The following is a 21,279-nucleotide window of genomic DNA, read 5'->3' on the forward strand; positions in this document are numbered from 1 at the left end:
TTTCAAAGAAATTTATCAACATTTTGACAAACAAATTTGTTTTTAAGGTTATATACTGTCAGACGATATTTGGGTTCAAACCCTGTAATTGTCAAGATCAATCGTCTGTAAGGCCTGCAGAGTAAAGTGTTCAAATAATAGCAGTGAAAAATGCATGTGACTGGTGCTTGTAAAATGTTGCAGGTCGAGAAGACTTCTTAAAAACACAGACTTTTATTTTTTGCGACAAACAAACATTTAATACATTATAAAAATATCACATATTACACCGACACAGATTACGAACACAAGTGAAAAAAAAAAAAAAGAATCGGAATCTTCGTTTAAGTATGCGCGCATGAGGGCTTCCGCTCTTATGTAGAGTGAAAAAACATTTGCATAAAACCGTCAAATAACATCTTGCATAAATAATTGGGAGCATCATTTTATTTCATGTGATAAATCGTTGCGAACGGGATAATTCAACTCACAGTGTTCGCAATCCGATTACTCACATCGAATCACCAAAAGTTTGTGTACACGCATTCGGATGGTGAGAAAAACCCAATATGAAACGAACATCCTATTTTGCTAACATATACCAAATTTCATTACTTTAGCTCTATGAGCCATTGAGCCCTCGCTTTCACAGACAGAAAGAAAGATAAGAAATCATTCCAGAAATATTTTTTGACATCAGGGAATATTGAAATGTAGAGATTCGTCAAAATGCCAATGTCAATTATTTTTATAGATAATGATAGTTTCTCTTCGTATATTTCGTTTATAAGAAAGTTAAAAAAATATTCTGCATCATCTCATTCTACTGAAAAAACATTGTATTTATATATGCTCAAATGAAAAGTACTGTTTCGTAAATTTTGTTTCGTAAAATAATTCCATTAATGAAAAAAGAACGGTTAAGCATTTTTTCTGATAACTTCATCTTCTTGTTTCTGTGACAAAGGAATAATTAATGAAGTGCGATTATTAACATATTAGAATGTTTAAAGATAATTTTTTTTTTCCATTAAGAAACCAAGTCAGATAACACTTGTTTTTAATTACATTCATGTTTAAAAAAAACTCATTTTGGAATCGCAGTTTATTAAAATGGCAATTTTGAATCACAGAAATCTGACAATTTAAACAAACGTTTTTATGTGACTCTTTTCTTTCATATTAAATAACTGCAGAGAACAAAAACATTAAATCGAATTGTTAAAGCGGGTTAAATTATTAATGTTCTTTCTCTGCATGTACCATCAATAATTAAGGAAAAATAATTGCTTATGTTACAGCTTCAATAATTTCTCTTTCATTTTATGAGATTCTTAAAATTTGTAATTAGTGTTCTTTTTCTTTTTGTTGTTAATAATAGTTCAGAGATTATTTTGGGATGCAACATTAAACGAGTTGATTGTCAATTTATGTCTTTTTGATTAGGAGTATTTGATGTATTAATTTAAGCATTAGAAATTGCCAAAATGAGTTTAAAAAAAGCATGACGATTATAAAACATGATACAAATTTCGGTCAGCCAGTTCAAAACCAAGCTGTGATGCACAAATTTTTTCACAAGAGAATAACAATTAAACTTCAGCTTTAAAGAAACAATTTTATTTCTTTATTCACGTGAAAAAATATTATTTTTTATTATCTAAATCATATTTTAGAAGCTTCTGTTTTTTCGATGAATGACTTCTGAAAAAAGAAAATGAATGCTTAATACAGCTGGATCAAATTGTGAACAAAGAGCCAGAATCAAATAATAGTTACCGAGAAAAATAGAAGAGAAAATATTCAATAGAGAATAAGTCTTCCATAGATAGGAAAAAAAGGATCATCGCAGACGTTAAGGTTGGTCTGCAGACCAAACAAAAGATATATCCAGCGAAGTTCAATTGAATAGATCTTTACATTAGATCTTCCGTTAATGCTTAATTAATACATAATGAGCTAATTCAGCACTAGCTTGAGTATTTGCAACATATTGCTTCGGCTTTCTGTTTGAGAATTTTTTAATTCTTTTATTTCCATTATTCACAATACTTTTAACACATAATGAGCAAATTCAGCACGAGCTTGCATATTTGCAACATATTGCGTCGGCTTTCTGTCTGGGTATTTTTTAATTCTTTTATTTCCATTATTCACAATACTTTTAATACATAATGAGCAAATTGCGTATTTGCAACATATTGCTTCGGCTTTCTGTCTGAGTATTTTTTAATTCTTTTATTTTTATTATTCACAATACTTTTAGCACATAATGAGCAAATTGAGCACTAGCTTGCATATTTGCAACATATTGCGTCGGCTTTCTGTCTGAGTATTTTTTAATTCTTTTATTTCCATTATTCACAATACTTTTGACACATAATGAGCAAATTCAGCACTAACTTGCCTGTTTTCAACATATTGCTTCGGTTTTCTGTCTGAGTATTTTTTAATTCTATTATTTCCATTATTCACAATACTTTTAACACATAATGAGCAAATTCAGCACTAGCTTGCATATTTGCAACATATTGCGTCGGTTTTCTGTCTGAGTATTTTTTAATTCTTTTATTTCCATTATTCTCAATACTTTTAACACATAATGAGCAAATTCAGCACTAGCTTGCATATTTGCAACATATTGCTTCGGCTTTCTGTCTGAGTATTTTTTAATTCTTTTATTTCCATTATTCACAATACTTTTAACACATAATGAGCAAATTCAGCACTAGCTTGCATATTTGCAACATATTGCGTCGGTTTTCTGTCTGAGTATTTTTTAATTCTTTTATTTCCATTATTCACAATACTTGTAACACATAATGAGCAAATTCAGCACTAGCTTGCGTATTTTCAACATATTGCTTCGGTTTTCTGTCTGAGTATTTTTTAATTCTATTATTTCCATTATTCACAATACTTTTAATACATAATGACCAAATTCAGCACTTGCTTGCGTATTTTGCAACATATTGCTCCGGCGTTCTGTCTGAGTATTTTTTAATTCTATTATTTCCATTATTCACAATACTTTTAAAACATAATGAGCAAATTCAGCACGAGCTTGAGTATTTGCAACACATTGCTTCGGTTTCGATCTGAGTATTTTTTAATTCTTTGAATTCCATTATTCACAATACTTTTAACACATAATGAGCAAATTCAGCACTAGCTTGCATATTTGCAACATATTGCGTCGGTTTTCTGTCTGAGTATTTTTTAATTCTTTTATTTCCATTATTCACAATACTTGTAACACATAATGAGCAAATTCAGCACTAGCTTGCATATTTTCAACATATTGCGTCGGCTTTCTGTCTGAGTATTTTTTAATTCTTTTATTTCCATTATTCACAATACTTTTAATGAGGAAAATATAATAAAATAATGTCCATAAAACAATAATTAAAATGACATTAATGGAATAATTTCAAGTTTGCTGTAGTTCTACTATCCTAATGGATTAGCTTCATATTGAATAGAATCACGTGGAAAGTTACTAACGAGAGCGTCGCTTGTGATTGACGTAATACGTGCTTCTTAGTCACTTTTGACAAATTGACTCCAAAAAGTACTTCATATTCGCAATGAAGTTTGAAGTTTCATAGAATCTCTTTATTTCATATTCCGTTATTTCATGTTTTAAAAATGGTATTTTGAATTGAGTTTTTTATAGCTTTTCTTCGGAATACGTGTCAACTCTTCGCCATTTTTATCAATTTGAATAACATTTAAATTTTATCATGTCCTTCTTTTTTTTACTTTTCGAATACGTAGTATAAAGTACAGTAATCATCGAAAAATTCGAACTCGAGATTTTAACGAATCTCCACATTTTAAACCTCCCAAAGTTCGAAAATGACACGTCTCTCTGACACGAAGATAACACTAAAACGCTTTGAGCTAGATGGTTGAGATTTGGTGTGCAGTCTTTGCACCAAATTTGCACATTTCTGTCAAATTTTGAGTACACATTGTTCAGAGGGAGACTGTCTGTCTATAATATGCGAATATAAGTTAGTACGATAGTTAAAAAACGAATTCTGCCAAATCTGTCAAATTTTGATCCAAATCCAAATACGGGTTGAGACTGTCGATCTGTACTTTCAGAAACACATAAACTTGATAACTGAAAGACGTAATAACTTAAATATATCAAATTTGGTATGAGATTCTGTGAATATAAATGCAGTTTTGTGCCAAATTTCTGTTAAAATCGGTTGAGAAAAACGCGTCTGAAACACAAATTCGATTTTTGGATATTATTATCCTGAGACCACGCATTAATCGCCAACTTACTCTCCAAAAATGACGACAGATTCAAAAAAATATAATATATGAATGAATAGATTTAGTAAAAATGCTAAATTCATTCTAAAAATTAATATTTTTTAGCTATTATACGCCAATGTAAGGCATTCTCTGGCAGGACAAATTTATTAAAGAGTATGCGAGAAAGTTTTGTGGAGACTACGCTTACCTATTTTAACAAAGTAAATTGCACTCTGGTCCGCAAGATTATTTACAAGAATTTTTAAGCAGTACTAAATATCTTTTATTTATCCTTTTTTTCCCCCTGATATTTTACCTTCTTGTGGTGAGGGGTTTATTCTTTCATTTTCTTAATTAAATCCGTCTATTTTTAAAATTGAAGTTTACTATACACACTGAGCACTTCTCTTTAAATCAATTCAAAATGTTTTTTGCTATTAAATGTTTCTCCCATCAGTAATTAAACCCATTTGATTCTTTCAATTAAGCAAAAATATTATTTCCATCAGAATTTATTGCAATTATGATATGGAAGTGAAAATCTTCTTTATGACCTAAAAGCTCCATAATATTAAAAAAAAAGCCTTTCGGTTTAGATTTCTACTAAGCAGATTACTTCTCATCAACATTAAATTAAAAATATAGAATACTATTTCCAATTTGTTAGAATAAATATGTGCTCAATGTTACACTTAGAAACTTTCCGTTCTGCCAGCTTTAATTATCATTTATTTCAGCTTCACTTATCTTTAAAATAGCATTAGTTTTCTATTTCTGAAAAATCAGTTTAATTGGAGTAAATTGAGAATTAAATCCTCTTAGACACATTCGTTTGCAATCATTGAAGTCTCTTGGAAACCTAGTAATGTTTTCTCTGTCTTTGATTTAAAATAGATTGATGAACAAATTTTTGTCACACTTTTAAATCTCTATATTTCAAGGTATAATTTTTTTTCTAAAACCGCATCTTTTAAAAGAAATGTTAAAAAATAAACACCTTAATTGGGTTGATATAAGAAATGATTATTTAAATATTGGTAGCTTTAAACTTTTGTTCATGTTACATTAAAAAACTTTAAATTAGTTAATAAACCTAATCTTATCAATTTGGAAAAACGCATTGGTACTGCAAACCGGCATCCGAAAAAAAGAAATAATTCACTAAAATTATTATATTACTGAAGCAACATCAGTCTATTTAGAATATAATATCATTTAGAAAGTTATACGTCTTCCAAAGTAAATTACCACCTAAAAATAGAAATATATTAATAACTTAATAAAATGATCAAACATCTGTAATTAAAAAAAAATGTTAGTATATCAACTCAAATAAATTGGAAGCAAAATTGATTAAAGCAGAATCCCATCAGTTAAAAAAAACAGTAACTATAATGCACAAATCAATTTTTCCATAGTTAAATTAAATTTTTTTTAATACTTACTAATTTTATTGTCACTTTCATTTAAAATGCGTGTTTTATTTGAAGAAAAATTCAACAAAAAACAAAATTCCCCATATGGCACTACCAAACTTGTTTCATTATAATTTATGACATCATTACTTTAAAGAAATATTAATGCATATTTATTTGCATTTTCGTCATAAAATCATAAAAATATAAATCTTTTTTTGTCAAAATAACTCTATTCAAATAAATACTGCATTTAATAATAATAACAAGATATTGACTACGCGTAAACTATTCTGCGGTAAAGAAAAAACATTATTCCTTTTATTGAATAATAGGTAAAAAAAATACTGAAACTAATCCTTCATACTTTTGCCGAAAGGGGAAACAAATTATCTTCAAGTACATGATACCTTATTATAGTGATATGTTCTTGTATGAAGGATGGGATATTCGACTGTTGTTTGCCCAGAGCCAATTATATTCCTTTGTGCCAAACACATCATTCGGAACAAAAACAGATTTAGCCGGAAGGCTTTCGTAATTTCCTTATCAAAATTTCATTTATTTCCTCGTAATAACAATCGGCATCTCCCTCTTTCGCCGATTCCGTGTATATTTATGTTACCTTTGCTTTATTTTTCTACTGGTTTGGAATGAAATATATCATCGAACAATTAAGTAGCAATTTGGTATGGCTGTAATTTATTTATGGGTCCGTAATAAAGTAATTGCTTGGATGTCGAATCAAAACTCGATAAATATCTTCAAGTAATTGAGTTTCATGGATCCCATTATTCAGTGTTATTTGTGAATAACATGAATCCAAATAATCTTATTGTTTATGCTTTTATTTTTTTATTTTCTCGTATATAGTGTATAGAGAAAATAAGGTTATTCGTCATAATATCCGATCTCCAGATTTTGATGACCGTTTCCAGATTATCTCCGTGAGCTCGAAAAACACATTTTTGGAAAATATCCATCTATCTGTTGGTGACAAAGATAAATCAAAAACGCTTTGAGATAGAAGGCTGGAATTTGGTATACTAATCCTTAACCAAATTTGCAGGGTTCTGTCACATTTTGAATAAAATCTGTTCAGAGGAAGTTCATCTCTCCGGCTGTTCGAATATAAGTTAAAACGATAATTACAAAACGAAAATTGCTAAATAGATAAAATTCGGTGCATAGATTTAACTTAAATAGTGAATGCATCTGTCAAAATTTTGGGCCAAATTAAATAAAGGTTGACTGCCTGTCGGTATGTACTTTCTGAAACATGTAAATGCTACAATTGCAATTTCGTGTCAAATGTCAAGTACGTATTCTCACAATATATTCGTTAAAAAATGCAGCCTGGATTCATACCAAAGATCGTAACTAACTTTCACCAATGCCATGCAAGTTTTTTCGTAACCTTACCGAAAATCCCCGATTTTATGTGAGCGCAGGGGTATAAGATCTTGAAGAATAAGCGAGATAGCTGTGGGGATACCATTGCCGTTGGTTTCACACTACGTTTGTATTTGTGTCATTATAACATTCTTATCAAAATCATTGCCTTCCTTTCACTTCACATGCATTTGGCTATTTCTTTCTCAGTTCTACTTACTTATATGATGTGACCGATTTCTTGCCCATTTGGTTTATGAATCACGTTTATGTGTTCGTTCTATTTCCTCTCTATATTTAAGAATTTAATATTTTTAAAGACTTTTTACAGCAATAAAGTATATTTCTTGTTTTACTATGATGTCATTGTCCGTAATATCTTGTAATATAGCCTATAATTATACAATACGGCATATATTTGCATGTTGTCATGTTGGTATATTGGTTTGATAATTTCAACCCTAAAGCAAACTTGTGATTTAAAAAAAAATTGTATTATCACACATTGAAAAGGAAGAACTGTATCCTATTAGAAGCCAAAAACCATACCCTATATCATTTTAATATGACTATAAATACCTACTTTTTTCCACGTTTAGGTCCTGCTCGAAACGAAGATTGAAGTCATAATTTATTTTTAATATTCACTAGCTTATTAGTGTGCAAATTCACAATTTCTGAGCACTCTAGATTTCAATATTCAAGAATTTTATTTATTCATTTTTTTCTGCCTTATTATATGTTCTTTCCATATGTTTTAATAAAACATTAAATTATTTAATTTCTTTCTCTAAAATCTCTTTAATTTCTTTCTTTCTAAACACTTTCTCCACTATTATACAGTATATTTTCGGACTAGTATAATTTTTTTTCCCAAAACTAGAAAATTTTAATTTTAATTAATTTATTTATTTCATTTTTATTCTTTATATTTTGTGTTTTCTACCATTGCAAATATTATTTCCACGCATCCCTAACGTCTACAATACTTCCAGTATACCTGCACCAAAACCTCATTGCAATTAAAAAAAAAATACATCTTAAAAAGTTATTTAAAATGAACAGAGATTATCATTTCAATAGTAAAATTGTGACCTTACTTTATCCTTCAAGTGCTATCAGAAAAAAAAAATGCGGAAAAACCAACCTAATCCTTAAACGAAAAAGCAAAAACGTATTATCTCTAGTACAGGATACTTTATTAGGATGATGCGATGTTATGTGAAAAATTGGATATCGGATCGTTGTTTACCAAGCGTCAATTATTTTCTTTTGTGTCAGACATATCCTCTTTCCCAAAATGGGATTTAAGCCGAAGTCTATCGTAATTTCCTTATCAAAATTCCATTTATTTCCTTCCAATAATACTTGACATTTCTCTCATTCTCTCGTCGATTCCGTGTTTATCTGCTCGTTTTATGTTTCTTTTGCAAGAGGAAGGAAATGAAATATGACGCCGAATATTTAAGCAGCATTTTGGTATGTCTCTGATATGGATAAAACTATTTGGCTATCTAATCAAATCTTTCTGCTGTAGCATCATTTAAGAAATTGAGAACGACTGATGTTTTTGTTTGGAGTTACGAATAGCAGTGACTGGTTTTCTGTTTTTGATCCTACTATTTTTAGTTCAAAACTGATTGGTTTATAAATTATTTACAAATATTTTTAAGACAATTTAATGAAATGGGATACATATTGAGACGTTAAATAAGATATTAGAAAATCAAACAGCAGTTTCAAGTATTTTTTTTAACTCTGAGTAATGATATAATTTAGAATTCATTCAAAGTTCTAACCTCAAGGCGATTCAAATAAAGCTAAATGAATACCAATAATGTTATCATTCCAATCTGAAGGATATATATGTTATAATTTATTATTTATCCAAGGTATATTCGTATAACCGTTATTGTAATATGACATTATAATTTCCTTGATGCTTTAAGAACATGCTTTCAAAATCAGATTTAATTTTTACTAACAGTAATATATTATTTATCCCAGGTATATTCGTATAACATGACGTTATTCATATATTTGGCGTTACAATTCCTTCGATGCTTTAAGAACATGATTGCAAAATCAGGTGTAATTTTCACTAACAGTAATTATCAAACAAATTTTCAAAAATGTAATATAGATGTCTTCTTTATCAATTAATTTTGAAATAAATTTTCTAAAAACTCAAAATTATTTTTTTTCTTTTTAGGATAAAACATTTGTAAAATTATGATAAATGTCCTGCAACGGCATTTGAACTATAAAAAATGTACTGTTTCATATATTGAAAAATGTGTTGTTCCAATGCATTACACATACATTGTATAATAATTTAAAAAATCAATTGATTAAAAACCGTTTAAGTCCTAATTAATTAAATTATGTTCTTATTTTCGCCATAAGTAATAAAATTATATTAATGAAGAATTTTTTATTAACTGAACAAAACTTTTAAATTGTTGCAAAATTAAATTGAAAATTTCTTTTAAACTTAACTTTTCGACATTCCTTACATTTGTTCATAAAGATTTACGCTTTTATTTATTTTTTTAACAATTCTTATAGATCAGGGTTAGTATAAAAGTTTTCTTTTCTATTAAATAAAACTCAAAAAATGAAGTCACAATTAGAATAAAATAAGAGACATTACTTCAAGCTGATTTTCTTAAATTAAATCCAATACTTCCAAAACTCCTCTAGCAGTTAGAAAACTAATACGTGGAGACTCAACAACTATCTAAGAAGTATCTCTCAAAAATCAGCCGTGCTTGTTGAAGAATTAGGCAAACAGCTCAATCCTTTAGAAAGACGCTTGGGCCACCGATCCATCTCTTATTATCTCTTGCATGCATAAAGGCCTTGGACCCTCCCCTTCACGTGATCTCCTTTAAACCTCGTTGTCGACATCTGTTGTCCTCGGGAGGCACCTGAGATAAACACAGCGATCTTCCATTAAACAAAATAACTAATTACTTTGGAAGACGGGTTGAGAGGTTCGGAGGCTTCTGGTTGCTCTAAACTAATGCTTGGACAATTGAAGAGGATATTTAGAAGCAGTATGAATAAAGATGTGATGTGTAGCACGTCTTCCGGGATGCTTGAGTTGAATCGGTTGACGGAACCCAATGCACGATCAACTGTTTCGATGTAAAGAATGCTTATGTTAAAACAAAGTCATATATTAGAACAGGCTGTTCAGTATCAGTATAAACATCAAGTATTTTCCCTTCAAAAGGTTTCGTTATATTTTAAATCTACTGTTTCTCTTAAGTGTAGCTAGAATGAGCAGTGCCTCATATATTTATTATTATTATTATTATTATTTTACTTCTATTCAAACATTTTTAAGTAATATTTTTAATTCATGAAAGAAATAATTTATTTGTCCTTCTTTTCACTTATAGAATGAATACCTACTGCTTTTCTTATAAGATATTTATGATATTCTTAACAGACTTTGATATGTATTCATAATTATTCAGAAAAAATGAGGCAGGTTTAAAAGATTTATTTCTAGTAAACGACAATAAATCGATGATGCATTGCTGGAAGGAAGAAACTTCAAAGTTTTATTTCTATGTTCACTAAAAACGACAGTGTTGTTTGTATTCGATAAAATGGTGCTAAGTCAGAAGGAGTTGTTTTATATATTGTGAAAAGCCGAGGTGGCCTGGTGGTAAGGTCTCGGCTTGTGGGCCGTAAGATTTCAGGTTCGAGACCCAATTTCACCAAAGAACCGTCGTGTTAGGGAGTCTGTTGCATGTTAATTCTGTCATGCCAAACGTCCTCCCGCTGGTGTGATGTGGTGTGGAGACGGGGTTGCCAGCTCAAGTGTCGTCCTCGTCATCTGACCGAGGTTCCAAATCACGAGGTCCGTCCCAAAATAGCCCTAGTGTTGCTTTACAATGGGACGTTAATATAACTAAACTAAACTAAACTATATATTGTGATATACAAAGAGTGGATCCATTGCCTTACAGAGTATGATTGAAAAAAAAGCCGACTCGCCATGAACAAATTTACAGCTTATACTTAATGTGCAGAAAAAAGAAGTTCTTAGAAGGTAATTGAATGCGCCTAGATCCTCACTGGATTCACGTTAGATAAAAATGTCGAAATCCTTAAGGAACCCCAAAGCTAAGGAAACAGAGAGTTTGCAATTCCTTAACAAACCGTACCATTTGCGCTTAGAATTATAACATCCACTGTTCAAGACCAGCAAGTTCAATTTTTTCGGCAATGACTTCAATAATTAGGAACCAATTACTCCAAGTGTGACAAGAAATGGCTCTCTGATTTCATGTTTGTCGCATAAAAAAGTGGAATGATATTAAATGCTTAGAATAAAACTTTGAACTTTTCGTAATGAACTGTATGTGTATATATGTTGTCCCAAATCAGAAATTAATATATTAAATCTGCTCTTTTTTTTAATAATCCTGTATTTGGTAAAATAATCCTTATAAGAATTTCATAAATATTTTATTTATGTCTTTACTTCATTAGTTTAAATTTAAAAAAAAATAAAATTATATATAGTTTTCCGCACATTTCCAGTATTTTATGGTATAATTAACTCAAATTTTTCTTGTAAAAATTAAAAATCATATAATGAAGGATTAATATAATATTCAAATTGCTTTCTTCGTATTCGATGAATCATTTTAACATTACTATAAATGGCGCATAAAACATAACTTCGCTTTTTTTTTCTTAGGATTGTAACGCATCTCCTATAAGACAAACAACTCAGATTTTTAATAAATAAATTTTGATATATAATTAAATTTTTCAATTACATTTCGGAATTCTTTATATTTTTCTTATGTAAAAGAACGATTTTTCTATTAAATACAAAAATCATGAAACGCTGAGTTAATATACTAATCCCGTAACGGCAGAGTTAATTACTAAACCTAACGAAACAACATGTCATTAAACTTCCATATTTCCCTCTTCTGGATGTGAGATTTTATTTTTTTAAAAAATTCAAAAGGATTTTTTTTATTAAATATCAAAATTAAATTGCCTGTATGGACTTTAAAATATGTACGTGTGAATGAATTGACAACAATACATTTCAACAATTATAAAATCTTCTATTATTTATTTAAGAAAATATTATCACTTATGTGATAATATGCGTCCAAAATTAGTTTTTTAGTATCATGTAGTTTTTTTTTAATTTCATTAAAAAATTTCTATAATATGTTTATGCATTTATGTAAGTGCAGTACTCTCTTTTTTCCATGATTTTTTGTTTTTCAAGTTATTATAAAAGTAATGAATTTAGAATTCGAGTATTATCTATTGATATTAATCAAACATCATTTGCACGTTTAAGCACAAAGTTTGCTGATATTACAAATATCTTTAGAAATACAACACTGAGGTCAAATTCTATTTGAAAAAATACATATAAACGGATATTAAATAAAGGAATTCAAATAAAAATGCTTCATTCATTTTTATAGATGTAATTACAAATAGTTACATTAATCTGAATCCTGAAAGACTCACTGAAAGAGTCATAAAACATTTTCTGCTCAACTGAAAAATAAAATATGAGTTGTTAGCTGTGCGTTTTGGGAAGTGGGTGGGTAAAAAAAAGGAGACAAACTGACTCCAGCTTTCCATTTTAGGATTGTATCAAGACGCAAATCTCATCTTGTAACTGCGCTAAATAGTTGTTCGGTGCGTCGGAAATTTCAAAGGAAATCGGTTGTTCGTGTTTTCGGTAACGCTTTACATGGCGTGGCTATCTTCTTTTCCCTTAATTTACTCGCGCGCTGCATAATCGATTCTCATTTCCTCCCAAACCGAAATTGCATATTTTACTTATCTGCCAGTTGTTGTGAAGGATATGCTGATTACAGGAACAAGGGAGGGGGGGGGATATTTCTTTTCTTTTTTTCGTTTATTCCTTTCCGTATGAAAGAGAAAAAAAATCACAATGATGAAGAAATTATGCTCCTATAAAATGTTGCTAAAGATAGAAAAATGGTGTTTTTCCGTAGCAAAATTTATTTTGGTGACCGTTTCTAATAATTTTGATACGTTTCAGACAACAAAAATAGGCAATTATTTGTAATTATACTTCTTATACTTTTCTGATATGTTTACTCGTTAAAATAATAGCTATTATTTATTGCTTGTTTTTTATTCTGGGATCGTCAATAATTTCGAGAAGAGTGCATTAGAGAAGAAAATATAATCTTGATGGAAAATTAGTTTTTCCTGAATATCTCTCAGATATCAAATTAATCTTGTTATTATTTATTATCTTAATATCTAGAATTGTTTTCATTCGTTTATCAAATTAATTATAAAACTCAAGTAAGTTGAGTTTAATACGGTAAAGTACAGTATTTTAATAACTTTTGGCTACGCTTTTGTGAATCTTTTATTCCTGAATATGTTAATTAACGAATTGTTTATCTGATGCAAATAGTTTCCTGCCTCTATTCCTTTCTTTATAGGCATCTATTTTTTTTTATCTTAATTGAAAACATATTCCTATCATAATTTTTTTCTTTTGTAAAATAGTCCAAATCCTGATAACCTTCTTCTTATTGTTCTTGAAATTACTGCAATACACGCTGCATTCATTTCACATCTAATGGCTTCTGATGAAATTTTTCTATCTTGAAGGTATAGCCGTTTAATTTTTCTATCGGCAGTAGCACTTGTGCATTTTTTTCGGCCTGATTTGGTCTTATTTTCCACTGATTTCGTTTTTTCATAACGTAAACAGAACTTTCGTACACCAGAACAAATCACTTAGCCACCAACTTGTGTAGCAATTTCAGCATAAAAGAGGCCATTTTCTCTCAATATGACAATTAGGCTTCTTTTTGTCTATGTACAATCAGTTCTTCTTGTTGGTGACATTGTTTAAAATTAGTTTAATAAAAAAAAGATTTAAAATATACAAAAATAGCAATATTCTATTTAATTGTACTAGTATGCATCATTTCGCAAAATATTTCCACAACAATAACTCTTTTACCATGCAAATAACCTAAACTATAGTTACACACATTTGATGGGTCCTCAGAACAGTGTTTGTGATTGGCTAGTACGCTTTTATTACAAAACACGTCATTATTCAAAACGATTTGTGTTTGTTTGTTCTACTAAAAGGAGCGTAACTTTTTTATAATACAGATATTGTAATACTGTTTTTGTTATTAAATTCTACATTAAATTACCTTCAAGTTAATATATAAACATTTGTATTTAAGTGAAAATTAATATATTCTACAAGCATGCAAACTTTAAAAACATGAAACTTTCAAAAACTGTCCACACTTTTGGCCACCACTGTATATATGGCGTTTTCAGTCTAATACTAAATTCATTAAAGATCATGAGAAATACAAAGTATCCAGAATTAAAATTTCAGCATTTCCAAAAGTCCTGCTGCGAATGTCAGTTCATTTCTGCAATTATTGCAAAGAGATTGAAAGAATTTTTTCTAGAAGGAAAGTGATTAATTATATGAAGCAACAATAACATAACATAACGCCATCCTGTGCCCCCGGTGCCTATAACACTAAGTTATCTAACCAGTTGGATGAGCACAAGATGGAAGGGGGGAAAAAGAAAGAAAGGAAATTCTTGATAGAAAGAAAGAGACGACAGACCATCCAGGGTTCTCCAGAGAGAATCACATTGGTGTTAAATCCTACATGACTATATTCAATTTTTTGGTGATAGACGGGACTGGATAGAGGGGACAAGAATACTTAAACAAATGGTGACTTTGAGTTGAACTTACAGGGAAATGAGATTACTAACTGAAAAATTGATAAATTAAATTGAGAATATCTGTATGATATGTATAAACATATAAGTAATCACTAAAGAGTCAGAAATCTGTAGCCTCCGTCTGAATCCTGTGGTTTTGATTTCCTTCGTGAGAGACTGCACTTTTGAGAGACTTTTGAAGTTATAATTTCGGCTGATTTTGACAAGTGGCATTTTGGTCTCAACTATTGTGTAGTCTTGAAGAGGTCTTGGTATTTGTGAATATGGTTTACTATGGAGTGGATCTTGCCACGTGAAAGGGTATTCGATGCAACTCTCCTGTACCATTCTTCCTCGAGACTCTGGCTTTCTCATGTTCCACGAGAGAGTCGATAAGCATTTGGTGGCATAGTGAATTGGGAATCCTGTCTCCCCACAGCTACAGTAAGGAGAGTTGGCCAGATGGAATCTGTGTAGGTATGTCGGGAATGGGTCGTGTCCAGTGAAGAAAAGGACATCCGTTCTGTCCCAGTTGGCCGCGTATAGAGAAACTTTCGGTATTATATTTAATGTGGAGCGACCTGTTTCACCTTCTCCCTATTCCTTTTGCCATCTTGTCATCATATCGGTTTGGAGGATGTTCTTCAGATGACATCTTGAGAGCTTCATTACATTCCAATCATGATTAGCATTAGCCGCTGTTTTGGCTAATTTGTCCGCCGCTTCATTCTCTTCATAGCCTACATGTGCCTTGATCCATGAGATTTTAATGTGAGGGTTTGCAAGAAGAAGGGTAAATGTATCTCTTGCTAATTGGCTATTGGATTTTGGAGAACTTGAGGCTTGTATACTTGCTTTATTGTCGACGTAAATAGTAACTGGATCTGATGTAGGAAGAGAGGTTGCTTATTTGACTACTCTATTGAGTGCTAGTAATTCAGCTTGGAAGACCGCGTTTTCTTTCAATAGGCTGGTTGACCACTGGTGTATGTTGACTGCATCCTGCATGACACAAAATGCAGCCCCAACTCCTGTTGAGGATTTTGATCCTTCTGTATAGACCCCAAGTCCCAATCCATCGTCTTCCAATGAAATTTGATGTGCTTGGAGATTTTTGGAGGGATGTGACTTCCAGCCCACCGCTCTGTGTTCATACTCGTATGGTTTGATATGTGGCATATCCTGTACGATTCCACGGAATCTGTACAATTCAGTCATTCGTGCCATCATCTGGAGCTGCAGATGATGTAGTGACAAGCCAAGGATAACCTGAAGTGCTGCAGTAGGCGTGGTCTTGTACGCTTCCGTAATTGCTAACAGAAAGCTTCTTTGGATGAATAAGAGCTTTCTTGCTAATCTAACCGTTGGGTGAAGGCACCAAACTCCAGCTCCGTGTGCAAGCATCCTTTCAATGACTTTCCTGTACAAAATTTTTCTGTGTCGAAGTGTTATCCCCCAGGATTTACCAGCTATTTTGAGAAAATTGAATTGTTGTTGTTGCGCTTTCAAAGCTAAATGCTTGAAGTGGGTATTCCAATTTAATTTATCATCAATATGGACACCTAGGTATTCAATGGTATGTGTCTGCTTTATTCTTTCTCCCTTCCAATAGATTCTGAGTCCTGCTATCCATTTACTAAACAGAATAAAGTTGGATTTCCCCGTGGACACTTCTAGATTGTTTATGTCAGCCCAGGATATAAATTGTGCTATTGATTCTTGGGTATTCTGTCTTAGATTTTCTTTTGTTTTGGCTTTAATGACCAGAACAAAATCATCGGCGAATGCTTGGATAGTTGTATGGGCAGGCTAGATTTTATTAAGCAGATCGTTCGATACCAAGTTCCACAGAGCTGGACCACTGCACGATCCTTGGGGGCAGCCTTGCTTCTGCTCTCTTATGGCCCAGCCTTCTAGTGTGTTGAGGATTATTTTTCTGGCATGTAGCAAGTTTTCAAAGATGTTTCTTAAATTTTGAGGACATTGGAGTTTATCTAGATATTTAACTATTAAATGGTGTTCGATATTATCAAATGCCCCTTTGATGTCCACTGAAAGAACCAGAATATTGTCTTTTTCCCTTTTTCCATCATAAATTTTTCTACAAGCTTTTTAAGAGCAGCATCTATGGATTTTCCTTCACGGAATCCAAACTGGTTATTGTTGATGAGTTTATTTGATTCTAGAAAATAAATAAGACGCTGTGTGAGTAGTTTTTCTAGAACTTTTCCTATAGTAGGCAAGAGAGCTATTGGTCTGTACGATGTGGCTAGTTTAGGGTATCTTCCAGTTTTTTGAAATAGGATGATATTGCTTATTTTAAATGGATCCGGGAATTTTTCTAGTAAGAGACATTTATTAAAATATTCTTTGAAGAGGGTCGGGAAATTTTTGTTTATTGCTTTTAGAATTAGATTATCAATGCCGTCATATCCTGGTGCTTTTCCATGAGGGAGATTATCAATAACCTGTGCTATTTCTTTTTCAGTAAAAGGGCGATCATTAGGAGTGGTGGTGATTCCATGTGTTAAAGATGGAGTTGAATTTGGGAATGGAAAAATTTGTTCTAATATATCCTGAGCTATTTTTGGTGTCCTCCTTCTGGATTTATATTGTGCAAAACTGTTAGTTGAGATGGATGAATTGTTTTCCTAAAGGCAGCTTTGAAATGTTTCCTATATGGATTTGCAGCTTCCGTACAAAGTTCTTTCCAACCAACGCTTTTGGCTCTCTTGACTTTCTTCATATATTTTTTGGCTTCTGTCTTCCACTGCAAATATTTTCTGATCTTTCCTCCGAACTTGATCTTTGGGTCCTTCGCCTCAATGCCTTAATTCTTTTCTTTTCTATTTCTAATTTATCTGTCCAATAAGTTGGGTTTTCAGTCAATAGCTGTTTTTTTATTTTAAATGCTTTGTTGCAGGTTTGAATTATTTTTGCTTGAAGAAGGGAGGTAAATTCATTTAGTTCTTGTTGGGTATTGCAGTTCTTGATTATGTTAATTAGTTCTTCGACATGAAACTTAAATTGTTTGTGGAATTTTTTATGGTTTCCATGGAGGGTTTTAAACCTATTGAAGATGTGGCTAGTAATTATTGTTCGTTATCTGAATAAAGTGGTGATCGCTAAACGATGGTTCTTCGAGAACTTCCCAAGAGGCTACTTTTGTGATCATTTCCTGTGAAAAGAATGTCAAATCTGGCCAACCCACATCTGTATTTCTTGTGAAGGTAGGTGGGGCATCTGACGAATTGTTGATATAAAGGTTGTTAGCCAGTAGGAAATCCATTATTGCAACACCCCTGGTGTTTGCGCAATGATATCCCCAAAGAGGATTGTGGCCATTCAGATCGGCTCAGATAGGCTCCAGTTTTCATTTGGTAGCATTCTTATAATATCCTGGATCTCTTGTAAAGTTTGATTGATATCCGCTATTGGGGATGAATAAGCCGAAATGAGTGTTATAGGTTTGTTGTCAGTGTGAAGTTTGACTGCTATTGTATTTTCCAATTTAGCTACTGTAATTACTTTACGGATGGTTTGGGGAATAAAAATTGCAGCTTTATTTGATGTGGATGTGAAGATGTTCCAATAGACGATATGTAATATCTTTATGGAAAATACATGAATATGAACTGCACAATTGATTTGGCTAATGTGAACAAAATATACTTTGATGACCATCACAATCTGAATTTTTATCTCTTAATTAATTGATCTCAAAATGTTTGTAGGCTTCTATCCGATTTTAGAGAAAATATAATATGCCGTATGCTTAATATTCTAATTCATACAACACAATCAATTATTGCAAATGATATGCTACAATTCCAAATTCTAGTAAAAAATGGTTCCAGTAATGTATCAGTGATTATATATATTTTCCTTCTTTTTTTCTGTATTTTGATGGATAAAAAAATTATATTCATGCTATATTCTCTTTCTCTCTCTCTCTCTCTCTCTCTCTCTATATATATATATATATATATATATATATATATATATATATATATATATATATATATATATATATATATATATATATATATATATATATATATATATATATATATATATATATACATATACGCTTCTTTTTGTGTTTCTTATAAATAAACGTTTCAGCTCTAGAAATAAATTTCATTATTCTGTTACTATACTTTATAAGTTACTCAGCAACAAATTAACAATAAAAAAAAATCGAAACTGTAACAAGAATAATTTTTTAAGTAGACACTTTAAAAATATATATTTTAATTTGGGACTGCCTTTTGATATAAAGTGTTTTAGGAAATATCTCTTTACTAACTAAATTATGTGAGAAAAAAAATAATGATAATAATAGTAGCATTCGTATTCTACTCTTTCCAAGTGATCTGATTTCTAAATGCAATGAGATGAGAACCCATTTCAATGCTTCTCTTCTTCATAGAATTTCTTAATGACAGATAATGACATAATCACTTTCAATATCCATCTATTATTATTATTTCCCATACAACCTTCACTCCTTATGAAGATACAAGGACTTATTGACTCCAAACAACATCTCGACTTATCTGTGGTAGCATCAGTCTGTATTATACCCAACTGTAAGACTTTCATCTTTCGAATTTCTCTTCAGCTGTCTTGAGGCTAAAAAAATGTCTGCATAAGTTTACACATATATAAGCCACACTGATGAAATTATGTATTTATGTCATGTCATATTTCACCCTGCAGTTCAGAAAATCAGCCTTTATTCCATTAACTTATGTGGTTATCTTTTGACTGGCTGCTATAGACAGTTAATGATCTTTGACTTGCGTAATTGTGTTGATCCGACAATCATCTCGCCCTCTACAAGCATCATTAGAAGTTCGGAATCTTTTCTATTGTATTTCTTACCATAGTAAGAAACGGTAAATTACACTCTGTAATCCTACCCGTATATGTAGATTTGCTGTAATCGTACCAGTATATTACGCCTTGAAATGCATTAAAGAAATTTTGCACTTATGTTAATGATGAGACCTTTTCTTTCAGTCTAAATTTTCAATACTCTATTTCATTTAATAAATCACGATGTTGGGATATTACTTGAAATTATTCTATGAATATATTTTAATGTAGCTGAAATTGATCCAAACAAATAGCATAATCTGATGTTTTCAATTTATGAACCATTAAAATTATTTTTTTTAATTAAAAAGAAGTATTTTTATTACATTATTGCTTTTTTTAATAAATAACTTTTTTTCCTATATATTTCAAATGCTGCTTGCAATTCGATAGATTTTTATACGTTGGAATGAAAGTAATATTGCGAGAATAATATTGGGAAGATATTCTTTTTTTATTTTCCAAAAAAAATACATATTAAAAATATTTTTCAGTATAAATTGCACAGCTAATTACCGCTCCTTTTTTACAATTTAGGTGCTCCAGAGTCTCCACATGACTGCTTAGTCACCAACCAGACTTTACAGTCACTCACCATAGAGTGTCAACCTGGCTACAACGGCAGCCTGCCACAAATCTTCCACATGGAAATCTACAACTCCGTTGTTGAGCACATGGCAGACAACCTGACGAGGCTGGACAAACCTCGGTTCCATGTCATTGATCTGTCACCTGGTACTTCTTACGTTCTGGTCATCTATGCTTCCAATATCAAGGGACGTAGTAACTCGGTAGCCCTTGTCGCTTCTACACTATCTACAGCCGAAAGAAGAACAGGTTAACCCTCATTTCCTTATTGTATGTGAATGTAAAGAAATACAGATTTCGCAGAAAAAATATGATTTTTTTTTCTTTTCTTTTTTTTTTAGTTTAATGCGAGGAGACGGGTTTCAATGTATTTAATAAGCGCTACCAGATAATACTTTTCATAGACTTTTAATTTTTTTGTAAATGGTGATTGAAATACGAAATCCCACATAACGTAATCTTATAAATGCTAATAACTTCCTGGTGTTCATGTATGTATCTCTTCTATAGAAGATAGGAAAGTCAAAATGCTGTATCAGACAAAATTAAACAGCTAAATTCTCAGTTCTAATTATGTATCTGCAAAAAGTATCCCCCAAAGCGAATGCTAAAACAGAGTCCTTCCTTCCGTTTTCAAAACCATTCCTTTATTTTCCTTCCCGATAGAAATATCAGCCGTAATTATATCATTCTCCAAAAATTCTGGAGCTACCGAAATTATCTTATTTCTAATTTCAGAAATTTTTGATATTAAAAAAGAATGATGCCTTTGTTTAAGCATCTGATCAATTATTGTTTTTTAACTGAATATATTATTTCCCGAAGTTTATTAAAATCACCACTTTTGATAAAAACATCAAGAAAGAAAGAACTCAGAACGTTTTGATTCCATTGATTCAATTCGTCCTTTACAATCTTTAAAGTCAATTGAATGCCATTAAAAATGCATACTAAAAATATGTGAGCAAAACTTTACGAAGTAAATTTTACTCTTTCTCTA

General features: G+C 31.0%; 1 protein-coding gene across 1 annotated transcript in view; it reads left to right on the top strand.

Moving 5' to 3' along the window:
* Positions 1-21,279, top strand: part of LOC129961655 (neural cell adhesion molecule 2-like) — a 229,545-nt gene that overhangs the window by 123,242 nt on the left and 85,024 nt on the right. Inside the window, exon 5 of the mRNA XM_056075181.1 lies at positions 20,229-20,528. Within this exon, the coding sequence (XP_055931156.1) occupies positions 20,229-20,528 (300 nt within the window). The remainder of the gene's footprint in view (positions 1-20,228; positions 20,529-21,279) is intronic.

Source organism: Argiope bruennichi, chromosome 2 (genome assembly GCF_947563725.1).
Source record: "Argiope bruennichi chromosome 2, qqArgBrue1.1, whole genome shotgun sequence".
NCBI lineage: Eukaryota > Metazoa > Arthropoda > Arachnida > Araneae > Araneidae > Argiope > Argiope bruennichi.